At 44.4% G+C, this 20338-nt stretch overlaps 1 protein-coding gene across 1 annotated transcript; it reads left to right on the forward strand.

The window, feature by feature from the left end:
* The first annotated feature begins 4844 nt into the window (after positions 1 to 4844).
* LOC126068086 (cytochrome P450 1B1) lies at positions 4845 to 13676 on the forward strand. The gene is made up of 3 exons (XM_049870463.1): positions 4845 to 5233; positions 5650 to 6693; positions 9374 to 13676. The coding sequence occupies exons 2-3, from the start codon at positions 5651 to 5653 to the stop codon at positions 9960 to 9962; spliced, it is 1632 nt and encodes a 543-aa protein (XP_049726420.1). The 5' UTR covers positions 4845 to 5233; position 5650; the 3' UTR covers positions 9963 to 13676.
* Positions 13677 to 20338: the final 6662 nt, after the last annotated feature.

Genomic DNA, 20338 nt, shown 5'->3' on the forward strand with positions numbered 1-20338 from the left:
TTAAAGAGAAGATTTCGAAAACACAACAAAACAAATACTGATTATCAAGCAGTACACCATTGCAGATGCCTTAGAAAGAAACAATGACGGAAGTGCTCCAAAACAATTGAGTGTAAGATACCAATTTTGCATAATCACATACTACGCCATCACTGATGCACTTGAATCTTGAGTGAAAAGAAGAGCAAAGATATATGAAGTTCTTTCAAATAGATTTTCCTTCTTAAACAACGTGAATGTACCTGATGAAGACTGCATGAGGGCATCCAAGAAATTAGAGCAGGCTTATCTGGATGACTTAAGTACAAACCTTTAATGGAGAAGTGTGACAATTTCATTCTTACATGAGAACTACATTTACAGATTCAGGAAAGACCAATTTTACTCATGTAGGCATCTATGATTTCATAACAGAAGATAAAATACAATGCATATTTCCCAATTGCATATTTCTAACGTTCATGATCACAAATTGCGTAACAGAACATTCACTTTGTCCCTAAAGAGACTCAAAAACCCTCAGCATACAACAATTCAGGAAAGACTTGATTCATTATCCTTATTATGTGTGGAAGTAGACATTTTTTGGCAGCTTAATTGTGATGAAATCATTGAAGAATTCCTAAGAAATGTTTTTAATTATAATATGTTAGAGATGAAAATCTATCTAAAGATAAAATATAGTAATTTGTTGCAATATTTGTTTTCTGATCATTAAATTTTCTTATATGGCATCTTATCATTTCTTTATTTATAATTATAGCATTTATTCCAAAATAGGAATCAAAACTGAAGTACGAGCCATTTTAAAGCAAAATTGATGAAAGTCAACTTTTCAATGTGGGAGATAAACAGAATTTTACATTGATCGTTGAAAAACTAAGTTCACTGACTAATTTTCTTTGTTGTAGAATATGTGTAACATTCTTTTTGTAAAAAATGTGGAATATAGTAAAAATCTTAGTACCCTGCATCCGCTAAAAATTTTATAATCCAGTTCAACTCATTCTGCTGAAATGGCGTACCTCACTTTTTGTGTTCATCTGCTAATATTATAGTCTCATTTAAAAAGAAGTTATATCATGGAGAGCTAAAATGCAAACACGTACAGACATATATACTGATGTATACATATAACTTACATATCCTGTTCGGTGCCTAAGCAGAGGAGGGGCACCATTGATTATCAGCGTTTAGGGTCCTCACATGCCTTAATCCAGCCCCGCCCACACATCAAAGACTTGCAGACACTGCTGCTTCTTCTCCACTCTCATCTTGGTGCATGCATGTATGTGTGTTTGGGGGTGCATGGGAGAGCACAGTAAAAAAAAAAAAAAAAGTACCCATAAAATCAACACAGAGATCATGCGAGAGAGAAAGCCCATGAAGAAAGCCAACTTTCAACCTCATGGCACACGGGTTGAGTTTTCTTGGCTACTGGTTCCAACCACAATGTGTCTATCTAATTTGCTGGTTTAAAATACTACTGATAACGAGGGTTGTCCTCCAACCTAAAAGCGAGCGATTGGCAGCAGTGGGATGCATAGGGTAGTCTGTGGTGGCTCCTATCTTTGACTTCCCAGCATGATTTCCCCCACCCCTCTTTTTCCGATAACAGACCCAGCCTCCTTGGCCACAGGGGTGGGTACCTGATGCTGACTTGGCGCTTCAGAGTCCTTCCATGGGCTTTGTATAAATGACCTTCAAAAAAAAAAAGTTCTCTTCTTTTGTGGTTGTTAATTTGAGGCTGATCATTGCCAGCTTCCCCACCATGCAAAGCATGTATGAAGAACAAAGCCCAAGCAGAGAACAGCATAGACTGAGATCAAATGGAGAAGCCCTGGGACCTTCTATCCTGCGACGCACCACACTTACCCTTCTCTGCCGTGTTAGCCAGTGCATTCCTGTCCTGCTTAAACAAGCTTAAGCTGGGTTTCTGTTTCTTGGAATCAATACAGTATAAAGTATTTAAACCTCTAGACTATCCCTCTAGTTTAGCTGTTCTTTTGAAAGTATTTGCAGCAAATAATTCAAGTTTGAGATTTGGGAAGATGAAATCCCTATATTCTATGTTGTTGACTAGAAGGAGATCCCTGAGCATAAGATGCCTGCTGGGGTTGAGAAATTGTGCTGATAATTAAAGAGCCTGATATGGATTCTTACCAGAGGGAGAGGCCCACCTTGGGCAGGAGCTGGATGGCAGGTACCCACAAGACTCTGGATTTACCCAAAGTCTTCATCAGGTACCAGATGGGACCTGTGATAGAGGTCTGTACCACGAATCACCTGAAGATTCTGAAGAAGGTGTTTCTATAGCCAGTCATTTTGATTGGTCATAATTGATAAGGGTCTGTCTTTCTGACTGCATTTGCCCAACTAATTCCTCTGCTTTTCCAGGCCTGTCCTAGAGCATGAGCTGAGCCTGAAAAACCAGAGTTTAAAAGACATGCCTGTTCTATTTGCTGTGGCAAGAAGGCATGCACTGTAGTTTATCTGAAAATTGTATGGTATTATTCAGGAGTTAAACAGGAGGTCTTGAGAACAACCCTACTTTATAATTTTTAAGATAGAAATTTACTGATTTAAAGGCAACTTTCATCTGCTTTGATTCTGGTAGCAATACTGTGATAAAGACTTTCAGCAATGTTGAGAGCTCAGTATTGGCTTTAGCCCACAGATAATTTCCGTCAACTAAAGTAAAGGCTAACAAGAGATCGATGCACGCAATAGAGCTGTGAATTATTAGGATGAGGGTCTTGCAAAGCTGGACCTATTAAAGTTATGAAACTCATCGCAAAGGCAATGTAAGCCAATGCAAGCTCTGAGAAATCAATGCGTATTTACCCAGTTGCTTAAAAAAAAAAAAAAACCACTATATTACTGATCCAAGTACTCCATCATGGGATAGGGAATCATTTCCAGAGAACCTCCCAAAAGTTACGGAATGGAGACTTACAAACTGATATTTTCCTATCAGTTCAGGCATTTTATGGTTGATTTCAAAAAAGGTAGTCTCAAGAAGCAGTCTCTTCTCAGATCCCCGCTAGTTTCTTTAAAATTTAATCAGTTATTACACGATCAAATATGAGACAGTCCATAGCCCTCATACATTCAAAACCAATTTGATTGCAAAAGGTGAGCATACTGTTTCAATTCTGAAAAAGAAATACAGAGTAAACTATTTTTTGGTAAACTTTAAAAAAAAAATCCTTCTAGCTGAAGTTTTTTTTTTTTTTTTTAAGACAGGCTGAAAAGTATTTGTGCCATTTATCTGCGGATTTCGTTCTGTGTAAACTTGTTTGAGGGTCTGGAGTGGGATTTCCTGGCTTCAAATCCTGGCTCCGCCTGTTTGTAGCTGTGTGATTCTGCGTTTAAGTCACATAAGCTCTCTGAACCCCAGTTTCCTCATCTATAAACGGGGCGATAAACAGTAGAGGATTAGCAGCGCCCACAAAGCGCAAAGCACAGCGTTGTCCAGCGGTAAACGGGCCACTTTTATATTTACACTCGATGAGCCCGGATGCCCCGAGGTACGATTCCTACTTGGTTAACATTCCACTCACTCCCACCTGCTGGGTTCGCCCTTTCCCCAGCCATGCGGACAAGACCTTGAACTCCCCAATGTCTTGCACCAGCCAGTAGGGAAGGGACGGGAGGCTAGCCGCCGGCTTCAATTTTGAAGAAAACGCGCCCAACGCGAGCGCACCCGCGCCCTGCAAGGAGATGGAGCCGCGAATGCGCTGCGTGGTGGCGAAGCACGCCCCGGCCCCGCTTGTGAGTGGTGGCCCGGGCGTCCTCTTCCCCGGCCGGGCGGACACCCCGGACTGCAGCCGTGCGTGCGCCACGCGGTGTGGCGCAGCCAGCACCCCGCCCTGGGTTGCCGCCCCTGCGTGACAGGTGCCGTGAGAAGAGCAGCAGAGGCGGCCGCGAGGAGCGCCGAGGGATATGACTGAAGCCAACTTTCCAGAAGCCAAACACGCAAGGCACAAGCTCCGCACGCAAGGGGGAGGTGACTGCAGAGGAAACTTTTCAACCCCAGAAAGTTCGCTGGCGCAGCGGTTTGCCCCCACCCCTCCACCCTGGGTCTCTTACTCCTGGAATCCTCCGAGTGTCCTCTCCTCCCCGTTCGCCCTAGCTCGGCTGCGGGCCGGACGCCAACGGCCTCCGGACGCAGCAGGGTAACAGGGCAGCGGCGCCACCTGGGGTGCTTTCTCCGCGGGAAACCTCGGGGCCAGCAGCACTGGGGCGGAGTGCAGTCTTTTAGGGCATCTTGCCGCACGCGGTCCAAGAACGTTAGGCGCCAAAGGGCCTCAACCGAGGGGCCCATTTGCTTGGGAGAACATTAAAAGGGGGGGGGGTGGTGGAAGGAATAACGTGGCAACCGGCCACCTCAGACAAGCTTTCTCATTTCCAAACGAACAGGTTTCCTTTCTCGGGATGGAGCACCCAAGGATTCAGAGCGATTCTCTCTCTGAGAACAAAGCTCCAGTCATTGCAAGGGAAGGGAGGTCGAGCCAACTAAACTTTCGGGCTGTGGGGCGCGCTCCCACGGTAAGCGCATCTGAATGAGCAGTTTCTGCTCCCTGAGGCCTCGACTGGGGGATGACCGGGATTAAGAGCGGCTTTTGGGCAAACGAAAAATTCACACCAACGCTTCTGGTGAAGCCGCCACTTTCTGCTCAAAGCCCCTCGGAGAGAACGCCGCGCGGCCCCCTCGCGTGACCACCGGTGCGCACAGACCGAGCGCCGATCGGTGCGGCTGGGAAGGTCCTGGCGCCCCCGCCCCACCCCCCGCAAGCTCCGCCCCTGCCAGGTCCGGCTTCCTCCTCCCCTTGCCCAGTCCTTAAAACTCAGAGAAGTGGGATGGCGCGTTGGGACTCTGGAGTGACTGTGTGCATACGGGCCACATCTTTGCGACGCTAGCTGCTAGAGTCGCTCGGGGGCTGTGGGCTCGGAATTGACTCCACGCATCGACCTCTCAGTCCCAATCCCAATGCAGTGAGAAAACCCTGGGGCTCCAAGTTCAGCGGGGATTGGCAAAGGAGGAACCTTTTTCTGACGACGCCAAGGGACCCCGGAGTGGGTGCTTAAAGCATCTAAAGTGGGCAGCAGGTGTCTAGGGCGCCTCCGAGTTCCGAGAGACGTTCGGGCTGACTTCCTGTCCTCTGTAAAGGCCCCAACCCCTTCTCTGAGCCGGCTGTCCCGCGCCGCTGGAAACCTCGCCTTCCCGCAGGTGAGTCGTTCCGCAGATGCACCTTCCCGCGTTCTACTCTGATGAGTCATCGCAGGTCCGGGGTGGGGCGGGGCGCAGGGGCCGTGAAGATAGGCACTTTAGAGGGAACCGAGAGCCACCGCCTCGATGCCCGGTGTTGTCTGTCCCCGAATTGCAAAAACCGTTACGCGGCTACGGGAGGGGGGACTGAGTCACAGTCAGAACACGCCCCCTTCCCTTCTCCTTTGGAGAGTGGGTTGGGGATGCGAAGGGACGGCTTCAGCCACTTTCCCAGAGATCCTGCCTTGACCTGACCTTTGCACGACCTCCTCTCCACCCAAAGGCTGACGGTAGACCAGAGGCTGGGCTAGGACTCTGGGACGCACACACCTTTCTCTGCAAACCCGAATGTCATACCTTCGCCCTTCTGTCCCTAGCATGGCCACCAGCCTCAGTCCAGACGATCCCCGGCCGGCTAGCCCGCTGTCCACACAGCAGACCACGCTCTTGCTATTCCTCTCCGTGCTGGTCGCCGTGCACGTGGGCCAGTGGCTGTTGAAGCAGCGGCGGCGGCAGGCCGCGTCCGCGCCGCCAGGGCCCTTCCCGTGGCCGCTGATCGGAAACGCCGCGGCTGTGGGCCCGGCGCCTCACCTTTCGTTCGCGCGCCTGGCCCAGCGCTACGGCGACGTCTTCCAGATCCGACTTGGCAACTGCCCTGTCGTGGTACTGAACGGGGAGCGCGCCATCCACCAGGCCCTGGTGCAGCAGGGAGGGGCCTTCGCCGACCGGCCGCCCTTCGCCTCCTTCCGCGTGGTGTCGGACGGCCGCAGCCTGGCCTTCGGCAGGTACTCGGAGAACTGGAAGGCGCGGCGGCGCGCGGCCTACAGCACGGTGCGCGCCTTCTCCACGCGCCAGCCGCGCAGCCGCCGCGTCCTCGAGGGCCACGTGCTGGGCGAGGCGCGCGAGCTGGTGGCGCTGCTGGTTCGCGGCAGCGCGGGCGGCACCTTCGTCGACCCGAGGCCGCTGACCGTGGTGGCCGTGGCCAACGTCATGAGCGCCGTGTGCTTCGGCTGCCGCTACAGCCACGACGACGCCGAGTTCCGCGGGCTGCTCAGCCACAACGAGGATTTCGGGCGCACAGTCGGTGCGGGCAGCTTGGTGGACGTGCTACCCTGGCTGCAGCGCTTCCCCAACCCAGTGCGCACCGCCTTCCGCCAATTCCAGCAGCTCAACCGCGACTTCAGCAACTTCGTCCTCGATAAGTTCGTGAGGCACCGGGAAAGCCTTCGGCCAGGGGCCGCGCCCCGCGATATGATGGACGCTTTTATCCTCTTGGCAGGAAAGGAGGAGACCAACGGCTCGGGCAACGGCGGCGCGCGGCTGGACCTGGAGTATGTGCCGTCCACTGTCACCGACATCTTCGGCGCCAGCCAGGACACGCTCTCCACCGCGCTGCAATGGCTGCTGGTCCTCTTCACCAGGTACAGCCCCCAGTAGGCTTGGGTCAGGCCTGCCTTTTCTCCTCTGTTTATGGGCGAATGAGACCCGAACAAGCTATGGTCGCAACCAGAGCGCAGGGTTCGGTGTTTCGCACTAGGTCTTCACCCCTCAAAACTTAAATCGCACCCCAGAAGTGAAGGCAGGGAGCGCACAGTGGGGGACCGAGACATGCGCGCGCGCACACACCCCACCCAGGAGCGTCTGGACCTCCCCTCATCTCAAATTTTGTCTTTATTCCCCACCACCGCTGCTTCCGAATGGGGACAGATTTGCGAGAAACCCCTTTAGAAAAATACGATTTACAAAGTGGCGGCAGATCCGCTCTGCACTCTCCCTCCCTGACGCAGGAAAAGCAAAATTGGAACGGTTCAGAAAGAAAGTGTAATGCAGTGAATATGTTAAATAAACACAGTAGCATAACCAGCTCAGCGAGTCATCCGCACTGCGCCAGGCAAATCTCAAGGAGCGCGCCGCCGGGTAGGGCTTTCGTTTCCGAGGAAAGGCACCGCTCGGAGGCTCGCAGCCTGGCCCCGCTGACGGTTAGCGGGCACGGAAGCTTTAGGGTGGCGGCCAGAAACCAGCGGGCCGCGTTGGGTTTATAAAACCGCAGCACTTGGAGTAGGAGCCATGTCGGAGTAGAACCTGAGAAGTACTTTCACCCAGTGCAGAGCGGTATCTAGAAAGGCAAATAGGAGAGCCAGAAGGAGCCTGCAGACCTTACTGTCTCTGCTCTGAGCTTGGCTTACAGGGCCCCAGTGCCTACCTTGATGAAGGGCGTCGACCTCTGCCACGCTCTGTGCACACACGAATTAAACAGGACCCTGGAATAGGGATGCCAGATTTAGCAAATAAATTTTGCTTGGAATGTACTTACACTGAAAGATGAGTCGTTTATCTGAAATTCAAGTTTTATCAAGTGTCCAATGTTTTATCTAGCAATTCTACTCCAGGGGCGAGACGCCGCACTCCAGGCCAATCTTGATTGCGGCTTGAGGGCCCTTTCTCCACCCACAAGGAAGCGCTTGTTGTTGTATGCTGTAAAATGGATTCCGACTCATAACGACCCTTTATGACAGAGTAGAACGCCCCATAGGTTTTCCTAGGCTGTAATCTTTAGGGAATCAGATCTCCAGGCTTATGGGTTCACCACTGATTTTTCGGGGAGCAGCCCAGCGTTAACCGTTGCGCCACCAGGGCTACTTAAGGGAGCGGTGGGGACCCCTAAAGCTGTTGTCCTGGAAGCATTTGGAAGGGAGAGACGTTTCTTTTCACAGCATTTGTTTCTTTAGATACCGTGTAGTTACTTTCACAAATTAAAATTTTTTGTGTACTTAAAATCGCTTTTTAGTATTAAGGTCATAGAAAAATGTACGGAAGGGAAGAGGGGAGAGAAGTCGGAAAACATGTACTACTATTGGGCAGCAAAAAGAAAACAATTTAGATGCCGCTTTCAATTCAGTAGAGCTGAGAAAAATTCTCTCTTCTTTTTAGGGAAAGACCTTATGACCCACTCCCACTGCCGTTGAGTCGATTCCAACTCCTAGTGACCGTATAAGACAGAGTAGAACTGCCCAATAGTTTCCAAGGAGCACCTGGTGGATTCGAACTGCTGACCTCTTGGTTAGCAGCCGTAGCACTTAACCACTACACCACCAGGGTTTCTGATCTTATAACAGAGGTCAGCAAATTACACCACTTTGTATGTGTTGTAGTGAAATATAGCCTTGCCTGTTTGTTTTTGTGTTGTCTATGGCTGTTTTCAGGCTATAGGACAAGGCAGAGTTAGGTAGTTGCTACAGAGGGGCCCACAAAGCCTAAAATACTTGTTGTCTGGCCCTTTATGAAAAACGTTTGCAGACCCTGCCATGTGACGTTAAAGAAGCAATTTTTAAAAACTGCCCTTAACTCAACCACAGACATGCTTCAATTTTTTTTTCAGAGTTTCAATAATTAGGTAGTTTTTAAAAATTTTTCTGATACTTTCATTTAATGTAGTGGACCATTCCCCATGATTTAACATGTATTTTAGTAATTTTTGATAATGTTTGCCATAGTAATATATAGTTATAATCACTTATTAAGCTTTAATGTTGATCATTGATCCAGATTGCATTAAAAAAAATTAGCTATTGTTTGGTTACATATTTTTGTACATGTTAAATCATTTCCCGAAAGTACAATTTCAGATATGAGTTACTGGGCCAAAAAAGGAGAGGGTGGGTTGTCCTTATGGCTCTTGCTTTGTAATGGGATTTTGTTTTCCAGAAGGGTTTTAGCAGTTTCTGTTGGCAACCATGAATAAGTATTGCAGTTTGTACCATGATCTCACCAACACTGGAAATTTGTTTAAAAAAAAAAAAATTCTGGTACTTACAACAAAACATTTGCCAGTTCAACAATTTCTACGTATAAAATTTAGTGACATTGATTACATTCTTCACGTTCTGCAACCATTGTTGCTTTCCTTTTGGGAGTTTGCTTTTAAATTTAGAAAATATGCAGCCATTATCTATCAAGATAACAATTATCTTTGTATAAAGGTGAGAACTGTCTGTCTGCTGGAAATGTTTGTTCATTCACTGGCTCAGATAAAGAAAAGTGAAATATGAAAGAAGAATTAATTTTTCTCACTTGTTTACTCCCTCTATTAAAACCAAACAGGTATCCTGAAGTCCAGGCTCGAGTACAGGCAGAACTGGATCAAGTTGTGGGTAGAGATCGTCTACCCTGTATGGACGACCAGCCCAATCTGCCCTACATCATGGCCTTTCTTTATGAAGCCATGCGCTTCTCCAGCTTCGTGCCGGTCACCATTCCTCACGCCACCACCACCGATGCCTCTGTCCTGGGCTACCATATCCCCAAGGACACGGTGGTTTTTGTTAACCAGTGGTCAGTGAATCATGATCCAGGGAAGTGGGCTAACCCTGAGGACTTCAATCCAGCCAGATTCTTGGACAAGGACGGCTTCATCAACAAGAACCTGGCCAGCAGCGTGATGATTTTTTCAGTGGGCAAACGGCGGTGCATCGGGGAAGAACTCTCCAAGATGCAGCTATTTCTCTTCTTCTCCATCTTGGCTCACCAATGCAATTTCAGGGCCAACCCTGACGAGCCCTGGAAAATGGATTTCACTTATGGCCTGACCATTAAACCCAAGTCATTTAAAATCAACGTCACTCTCAGGGAGTCTATGGAGCTCCTTGATCATGCTGTCCAAAAGTTACAAGCCCAGGAAGATTGCCAGTGAGAAGCCAGAGGCCAGCTAAAATCTTAGAAGTTCGCAGGTCTGGGGGTATGGGAGTAAAATGCAATTTGTCTTAGCTTCTCTGTGCTTTTAGCCTGTAACGCGTGCATAAACCCGCAGACTGTAGATGGGGTGTGCTCCACACCTGCCTGGGGTGATTCTTCCTGAGCACTGGGCTGTGCAGGAGCTCCCGGAAGATTTTTTGAGTCAAAGAATTAAAGGACTCAAGGAATGCTTCTATAAGTATATATATATCTGTGCTATATTTTTTTGAGAGAGAATTCTTTAGAGTCACACACACACGCACAAACCCTAATGAAGAGGTATTTTATTAACCAAACCTTCTTGAGTGGGATCCAAGATGTATCTTCCATGAACCGAAATCTGCACCATAGAAAACTGCATTACGCAAGGTATCAGAACATATTGTTGAATATGCAAAGGCAAGTCACTTCAGTGTAAGATGTGTGACTGAGGGCGCGATAAGGAAAATGGTAAAGATCAGAGATTTCCTTTCTCACTTTTTCAATAAAATAGCTATGATAGGCTGTAGTATTCATGGATGGAGTTATCTTTTTGCCTACTGGTGGGCTTCTGTACTTTTTAGGACAAGTCATAAAGTTGCTCAAAAAGAAATTCATGGCTGATACAGAGACGATAGTGGGTTTCAGGAAACCCTGGTGGCGTAGTGGTTAAGTGCTATCGCTGCTAACCAAGAGGTCGGTAGTTCAAATCCGCCACATGCTCCTCGGAAACTCTATCGGGCAGTTCTACTCTGTCTCTGTAGGGTCGCTATGAGTCAGAATCAGCTCGACAGCAGTGGGTTTTTTGGTTTAGTGGGTTTCAGTCATTTATCGTGAATTTTAAAGTGTAGGTTGTGAACTGTAAAATTTCAAGCTGAAGCCATCTCTTTCTTGGTTGCCAAAGTGATAGTATTCCAAATATGAGAAAAATAATTTGTCTGCCTAGCAAAGCTTTAAATTATGTGATTGTAATACACTGATTTCAATTAGTCTCATAGGTATAAATAAAAAACATTTTGCCAAATAATTTTCAATATGCATATATATTGCATAAGTATTCATGAACAATATGTTAATATTAGGAAAAGGTTGAATCATGTATGTCTTTCATGATGTCATTGTAAATCAAAAAGTACAACATATTCAACAAATTTGGGCTCAAATATGTTAAATGAGCTTGATTAAGTCAAATATGTATATATATATAATAATCATTATGATTTACTTTTTTTTACATCACGGAAACCCAACTGAAGAAAAGTCTCTCTTCTCAACCAAAACTTGGATGAGAACAGATAAACCTCAAAGTGGGGTCTGTAAGATGTGTTCCTTATCATTTCACAGTATTGTTTTAGTATAACCCCAAAACCCCAGTTTTAATGTAGCATCTATTATAATATAGCATCATAATATAGCATCTCTTTTTGAAATACCACAAATTGATCTAATTCATATGTTAAAATTCCAAACTCCTAGCATGTTTATATTTTAACTGAATTTTAAAGCCATCTGATTATTGAGTGTTGAAGTTGGTGGAAAGCTGGTCATTAGCTGTGGAAGGCCGAGAAATTGGATCTGTTTCTGCCTGATCCTAGTGGAGACCCCAAGGAGCTGTCTGGGTGTTCTCTTTATTAGGTAACAAGAAGGAAGAAATGCTGTCATAACTGACCTAGAAGCCAGAATTTTTTTTTTTTTTTAGAAGCCAAACAAAGAAAGGTCCATTTTGTTTCTTTTCTCCTTTAAACTGATTTTTAAAAAATCATAATTAATGTCTGTTTTTTGGGAAGTCGGAAGGTAGTCCGGGGAGGCTCTTTTGTTTGTGTTACAGCGTAGCTGCCAGATCCAGTTGTGATATTTAGAACGGCCAACCTAGTGAGCAGTCACTTTGGTGGCTGTGAAAACATAAAGTGTGAACGAAATGTGTCTATTCAGCTTATGTAAATAACCAAAAACTTTTTAAAAAAGTGATGGAAGAATGCAAAGTGAACTTTGAAGTTTTAGTGTTCATTGCTTGTGAACTTCAAAAGAAAGGTCTACAATGTCCTAAAAGCTTATCGCTTGTTACGTTTTTATTAAGTGTTTTAGAATCTTTTAGTCAAAATACAAAGGGTGTATTGTATGTGTGTGGGGGAGCGGGGAGGTGAAAATAGAAAAGAGAGAGAATGAAAAGGAGGGAAGATAATTAAACATTTCCTCATTCATTGCAAGTTAATTAATTTGAAGCACAAAATTTAAAGTATAAACATTAAGAAAAAGATGTTTAGTGTGCCAGTGTTAAATCACAAATAGACTTAAAAAAAATTGTTCTTAATGACAGCATGGGTCCCTGGGTGGCACAGATGGTTTACACTCAGCCAGTAATCAAAACATTGGCCCTTTGAACCCACCCAACAGCACGGAGGAAGAAAAGTCTTGGCGATCTGTGTCCATAAAGCTTACAGCCAAGAAAACCCTATGGAGCAGTTCTACTCTGTAACACACAGGGTCACCGTGAGTTGGAATCGACTCGATGGTACAAAACAACAATAACATAGAAGATCTATTTTGTAATTTGGAGTTTTTTATTAATAAGAATCATATAATTTTTTATTATTAAAACTTTTATAGCTGTTTATCTCTTGAATATGAAAAAGGATGTCAGTATTTTTAAAAGGTATTTAGGTGAACTATAGAAATCACGCTAACCCAATATTTTTTAATTTTTTGGTCATTGGTTATGCCAAAATGTTATATATATCCCAACAGGATGAGACAGTGAATTGGGGCCGCCCTAGCCTATTGACTCTGATTTAGAGATGTGTGGCCGCAACAGTAATCACGTACCAATCTGGATAGTTCATTAAGTCAGCCAGGCCCAGGTATGTCATAACCTGCTTCTATGCACGTGGGCTTAGTCATCACCTGGTGTTTGTGGTGACGGGAAAGCTTTTTTTGCTTATGTAGAAGAAAGTAAAGGACTTGTTAGGAGGTTACCTGGTTTATTTAATCTGTGTATAGCCTAGTTAAAGGAAGAAAACCAAAAAACAAACAAACAAACAAACCTGAGTTTGGGGGCTATAGTAATCGAATCACTGGCTTCATCAGAACGCCTCATTTTACTTCTGCCAGAGATGGAACGTAGTTGCTCACCACCACTAAAGTCAGAACATCTGCTCCAGGTTATTGCCGTAGTTAAAGTGCATTTGTTTATGAAATGCCTGATGAAAGACATTAAAGCTTTGACTTTGTAAGAAAATTGCTTTTTTTCTAAAACAAAAGATGCCTCAGGTTTGTTTTGTGGGTTATCTAAAAGCTCTCATGTTCCAGAACTTAGCGTTTACCTGTGAAATGTTACTACAGCCTTAATATTTCCACCTTAGATCTATATTAGATCAAGCAGTTGCATAGCAGATAGATGGATTTGTATGATTTTAGCTATGACACAACTGTGTGAATAAAAAGGTACACTTTAGTAGCTCATTACTATAACTGAAGGATGACTTTTTATTTACCCTTTTCATAATTTTGTACTTTACGCACATAGCAGCCGCGGTGCACGGTACACAGTTGTAACTGAAATGGATTTTGGGGACACAGCGTTAATACGTGGCTTTTACTGTTAGATATTCTATCTTAGAAAATTCTATATTGTAATTACCTATAATGGGGCACCATTAACCAAAATAATAAAAATCACTTTCATAATCTTGTTATGAAGTTTTACTTTATGTTGTAGCGAATACAGCCTAACGTTCACTTCACCTACTGTTTACAAATGCTTGAATTCACATGCTGCATTTGAAACATTTCGTTTGGCCATTTTAGGTGTTAGGTGCTTGCTTTTGCTTTTTTTTTTCCCCCAACAGGCCTTCATCATCCAGTTGCCTACCAAATTCCTGATCTCTGTGTTTTTGAATTTATGAGAACAATCCCAGGGTTTCAATTTCAATAATAAGCAACCTAGCAAAATGGGAATTAATTTGCAATTCTGAAAGATTGACATTTTAAGACTTCACCTTTCTGCTCCCTCTGAAAATGCCGGACACTTTTTTTCCCCTCAGCAGCATCCTAATCCATTTGTTCATTTTTTTAGCGTGAATTAATAAATGGAAAAATGTCCGGTAGAACAGATGGGTGAGAGTATTCTGTAATATATGATATGGAGATATTTTCTGCTGACCTTTTGACCTGGTCCAAGAGAGACAACTTCACAGGCCCGGATTGTGACTCTCTAGGCCCTCACACCCCACCCTCACAGATGGCAGGGCTGTGCTGGGCCAAGGATGTTTATGTTTTTTCCAGCCCATAGCTCCTGTTGCTGTGAAAACAGGAAAAGGAATCATGAAGCAAAAATTGCGCACAACGCCATTGATGCTTTGGCTCGTGAACACCACTTTAGCACCCAAAAGGTATGACCCTGAATTGGTCGAAGAGAACGCTTACTTGTTTCCAGATGTGCTCTGATAGGATCTTGGAAAAGGTCATAAAAGTTCAGGACAAGTAAATATTTTCATGGGAAAAAAAATCCTTTTAAAAGCTTGTAATTGGGGTCAGATTATTGCAAAAATGGCAAGCAGAGTTGGACTCTACCGAATCAGTCCTATAGAGTATACCATTGGACCGGACAGTGGGAAACGCATGCCGCTTTGGACATAAGGTGGGTTGTTGCAAACTCCGTTAGTTTGTTTCTACAACCTTAAAATCAGTCAATTCGACACAAGTGCTGTAGAAATTTTGGCTGCTGTATTTCTCTCAGGAACTCTGGTGGTGTACTAGTTAAGTGCCATGGCTGCTAACCAAAAAGTCGGCAGTTCGAATCCACCAGCCGCTCCTTGGGAACTCTATGGGACAGTTCTACTCTGTCCTATAAGGTCGCTATGAGTTGGAATTGACTTGATGGCAACAGGTTTGGCTTTTTTTTTTTTTTTCCCCTCATCTCATTTTGGCTCAGTGAATGTCACAATTTTGGCCTGTTATAATTCTGGGAGGGTGGGAAAGAAGGGGAAAAAAAAAAAAGATATTCAGAAGCAATTCATTTTAACCTGAAAAATTGGAGGAAAATAGTTTAAATCAGCATGGACAAGCTATAGGTAAATGATAGCTTATGTTTGTAGTTTCTTTATTCACTTACATGTAGGCTTTGTAGGAAGAATGCTGCCATCTTCGTTGACACTTGGTAAGATGGCCAGTGCACCTCGTGCAGATCACCACCTGTCCCTCAGTGGAGGCTTGCATGTTGCTATGATGCTGAGCTGGTTTTAGTGGAGGTGCCAGACTATGAAGAAAGGCCTGGTAATCTACTTGGGATATTCAGCCAATGGAAACCCTGTGGGTCACAACGGTTTGCTCTGCAACCAATCATGGGGATGGCACGGGACCAGGCAGCAGTTTGTTCTGTTGTACACAGGGTTGCCATGAGTTGGGACTGACACTATGGGAGCTAACAAAATGTGCCAGGTATGAGGGGAAGAAATAGAACTAAAATATGTTGAACACTCATTAGTTTTGTGTCACCGTACTAAGCTCTTTTATTGCACATGAGGGAAGCAGTAATGTAATGTGCTGAAATTATACACTTAAAAGTGGCAGTGTCCTGATTTTTCCTGGAGCTGAACTGACTTCCAAGCCTATTGTCTTCCTACTAAAGCTTTTGTGTCTGCATATATAATCTAGCCAGTCTATTTTTTAATCCCTATGATCCCTGGAGTTTCACAAGCAATTTATCTTCTTCGTCCAGTGTACATTCCACGCTCAGAGTAAGGGAGTGACTGACGTTGGAAAGTGCCAGGAAGACCCCAACGCTGCCCCCTGCAGAGCCTAGGAGCACTGAAACAATTCCTGAGAACCATTGTTGCAACCTGCTGGTATTCATAAAGTTTTCACGGGCCAATTGTTTTCAGAAGTAGACTGCCAGATCATTCTTCCTAGTCTGTGTTAGTCTGGAAGCTCAGCGGAAACCTGTACTCCATGGGTGACCTTGCTGCTATTTGAATACCGGTGGCATACCTTTCAGCATCACAGCAACACACAAGCCCCACCCACAGTACGACAAACTGACAGACACTGCAACAATTGGCTCAAGCATAACAATTGTGAGGATGATGCAGGACTAGGCAGTGTTTCGGTCTTTTGTACATAGGGTGGCTATGAGTCAAAACCAACTTGACAGCACTTAACAACGACAACAACCAGAGAGCAGGCTCTTGGAGTTACAACAATGCCTTAAAAAATACAGTTTCAAGTGGCCTGTTGGTTCTTTAGTTTTACATGCACCAAAGGACTCCAAATGGATTCTTTGAAGCACTTAATGGGTCTTCTCCCCAGACATTTTGTAGACTCTAACGCTGGCCTTTGTATCAAACGTCTATTATACCTGACTGAAAAGGATTTCTACCGTGATCTCAGTGGGGTTGCGGAGAAGAGCAGCCTCCTGTTACAGTTTTCAGGATCCCGTGTCACTTGGTTTTGCACTGCGTGGGTGGTAACGCTTTCCTTTCCTTGGTAAGGCAATAAAGCAAGGCAGTTATGGCTTTACCACACAGCTCTTGTTACTGCCTAGGTCTGGGAACGCCAGGAGTCAGGTTACGTCCAGTTTTGAGAGCACCACACAGTTCCATCCCCACATTTTAGTGAAAGCTGTTAGTGTTCCCTTGGATTTGGTATGTGCTCATGAAATGCAGACTCTGGGCTGGCCCCCTCCTTCGCCTCCTGCTACTCTCCTCACATTTCACAGCTGCTGCCTTCCTAAGGCTAAGGGGCACCTCTGTTCTCTTACAGCCCTTCCCAGCAAGCGTCACTTTAAGGCTCTGTTTCTGCAGTTTCCACAGTCAATCCAGTTGGCGTACTGCTTTCCCAGCACTTAGTGTACTGCTTTCCCAGCACTTAGTGTGGACATGGGGGGAAAAGTGAGAAAACACAGGCTGGACAAAGCAGTGGGAGAGTACGATTGATTTTTCACACTGTTTTCCAACATGGTTTCCAGGAACCTACTGCTGGAGAAAAGAGCCCTGGAGGTGCAGTGGCTAAAGCGCTCAGCTGCTAACCAAAAAGATCAGCTGCGGTTCAAACCGCCAGCTGCTCCATGGGAGAGCGATGTGGCAGTCTGCTTCCATAAAGCCTTGGAGATCTTATGGAGCTCCTACCCTGTCCTTTAGGGCCGCTTTGAGTTTGAGTTAGATTCCACTGGATGGGAATGGGGTTTTTTTTTTTTTTCATTGCAAGTATGTTTTTATTATTTATTTTATTGTACTTTAGACGAAGGTTTACAGAACAAACTAGTTTCTCATTGAACTGTTAGTACACATATTGTTTTATGACTTGGTTAACAACCCCATGACTTGTCAATACCTCCCTTCTCAAACTCGAGTTCTCTATTACCAGCTTTCCTGTCCCCTCCTGCCTTCTCGTCCTTGCCCTTAGGCTGTTGTGCCCCTTTAGTCCCGTTTTGTTTTATGGGCCTAATCTTTGGCTGAAGGGTGACTTCATTACTGAACTAAAAGGGTGTCTGGGAGCCATGCTCTCGGGGTTTCTCCAGTCTGTCAGACCAGTAAATCGGGTCTGTTTTTGTGAGTTAGAATTTTGTACTACATTTTTCTCCAGCTCTGCCCGGGACCCTCTGTTGTGCTCCCTGTCAAAGCAGTCAGTGGTGGTAGTTGGGCACCATCTAGTTGTACTGGACTCGGTCTGGTGGAGGCTGTGGTAGTTGTGGTCCATTAGACCTTTGGACTTATCTTTCCCTTGTCTCTTTAGTTTTCTTCATTCTCCCTTCCTCTCAAAGGGGTGAGACCAATGGAGTATCTTAGATGGCCGCTCACAGGCTTTTAAGACCCCAGACGCTACTCACCAAAGTAGAATGTAGAACATTTTATGCCACTTGAGCTAGGTGTTCCCCGACCTTATGGTCCCCACAGCCCTCAGTCCAGCAATTTGGTCCCTCAGGGAGTTTGGTTGTATCTTGCCTTGGACAAGTTGTGCTGTCTTCCCGAATATTGTGTACTGTCTTACCCTTCACCAAAGTTACCACCTATCTACTATTTAGTGTTTTTCCATCCCCACTCCTCCTCTCCCTCGTAACCATCAAAGATTGTTTCTTTTTGTGTGTAAACATTTTCCTGAGTTTTTACAATAGTGGTCTCATACAATATTTGTCCTTTTGTGATTGACTTATTTCCCTCAGTATAATACCCTTCAGATTCATCCATGTCATGCATGAGATGCTTCATGGATTCATCATTGTTCTTTTATTGTTCATTAATACTCTGTTGTGTGTGTGTACCATAGTTTGTTTATCCATTCATCTGTTGCTGGGCATCTAAGCTGTTTCCATCTTTTTGCTATTGTGGACAGTGCTGCAGGGAAAATGGGTGTGCATATGTCTATTCATGTGATGGCTCTTATTTCTCTAGGATATATTCCTAGGAGTGGGATTGCTGGATCATATGGTATTTCTATTTCTAGCTTTCTAAGGAAGTGCCATACCATTTTCCAAAATGGTTGTATCATTTTGCATTCCTACCAGCAGTGTGTGAGAGTCTCAATCTCCCCGCAGCCTCTCCAACATTTGTTATTTCCTGTTTTTTTGATTTGTGCCAGTAATGCCAGGATGAGATGGTATCTCATTTTGGTTTTGATTTGCATTTCTTTAATGACTAGTGATCGCGAGCATTTCCTCATGTGTCTATTGGCCGCTTTAATGTCTTCTTTGATGAAGTGTCTATTCGTTTCCTTTGCCCATTTTATTTGTCTTTTTTGTTTTGGAGGTGTTGGATTTTCTTGAAGATTTTAGGGATTAGACCTTTGTCTGATTTGTAATAGCCAAATTTTTTTTCCTAGTCTGTAGGTTCTCTTTTTACTCTTTTGGTAAAGTATTTCGATGAGCATAAGTGTTTAATTTTTAGAAGATCTCAGTTATCTAGCTTATCTTCTGGAGTTTGTGTTGACTGTGGTTTGTATCCTGTTAATGCCTTGTATTAGGGCCTCTAGCGTTGATCCTATTTTTTTTTTCCATGAACTTCATAGTTTTGGGCTTTATATTTAGGTCTTTGATCCATTTTGAATTAGCTTTTGTATATGGTGTGAGGTATGGGTCCTGTTTCATTTTTTTGCAGAGGGGCATCCAGTTTTGCCAACACCGTTTGTTAAAAAGAATGTCTTTTCCCCATTTGATGGACAGATCCCCTTGTCAAAGATCAAGTGACCACAGCTGTATGGATTTACATCTGAGTTCTCAATTCTGTTCCATTAGTCAACGTATCTGTCATTACACCAGTACCAGGCTGTTTTGACTATCATAGCTGTATAGTAGGTTCTGAGGTCAGGTAGTGCAAGTCCTACTTTATTCTTCTTCTTCAATGATTCTTTACTTATCCGGGGCTTCTTCCCTTTCTATATAAAGTTACTGATTAGTTTTTCCATCTCTTTAAAGAATGTTCTTGCTATTTGGATCGGGATTGTGTTGTATTTGTAAATTGCTTTGGGTAGAATTGTCATTTTCATAATGTTGAGTTTACCTATCCATAAGCATGGTATGTTTTTCCATTTAGGTGGATCTGTTTTGGTATCTTGCAGTAGTGTTTTGTAGTTTTCTTTGTATAGGTCCTTTACATCCCTGGTTAGATTTATTCCTAAGTATTTTATTTTTTAGGGGCTGTTATAAATGGTACTGTTTTTGTGATTTCCTTTTCATTGTTCTCTTTGTTGATGTGTAGGAATGAAACTTTTTTTGTATGTTTATCCTGTTTCGTGCTACTCTGCTAAATCTTTCTGTTAGTTTCAGCAGTTTTCGAACGGAGTCTTTTGGGTTTGCTATGAATAGTGTCATATCATCCACAAATAGGGACAGTTTAACTTCTTCATTAACAGTTTAGATGCCCTTTATTTCTTTTTCTTGCCTTATTGCTCTAGCTAGGACTTCCAACCCAATGTTAAATAGGAGTGGTGATAAAGGTCACCCTACTCTTGTTCCTATTCTCAGGGGGAATGTTTTCAGCCTCTCTTGGTTAAGAGAAAACCCTGGTGGAGTAGTGGTTAAGTGCTACGGCTGCTAACCAAAGGGTTGGCAGTTCAAATCCGCCAGGAGCTCTTTGGAAACTCTATGGGGCAGTTCTACTCAGTCCTATAGGGTCATTATGAGTCGGAATCGACTTGATAGCTCTGGGTTTGGTTTTGGGTTTTCTTGGTTAAGAATGATGTTGGCTGTTGGTTTTGTTGAGAAATTTCCCTTCTATACCTATTTTATTGAAAGCTTTTATGAGGAATGGGTGTTGGACTTTGTTGAATGCCTTTTCTTCATCGATTGAGATGATCATGTGTTTCTTTTCTTTTATTTATGCGATTACGTTGATTGATTTTCTAATGTTGAACCATCTTTGCATACCT

The sequence above is a fragment of the Elephas maximus genome, chromosome 26 (genome assembly GCF_024166365.1).
Source record: "Elephas maximus indicus isolate mEleMax1 chromosome 26, mEleMax1 primary haplotype, whole genome shotgun sequence".
NCBI classification, from domain to species: Eukaryota; Metazoa; Chordata; class Mammalia; order Proboscidea; family Elephantidae; genus Elephas; species Elephas maximus.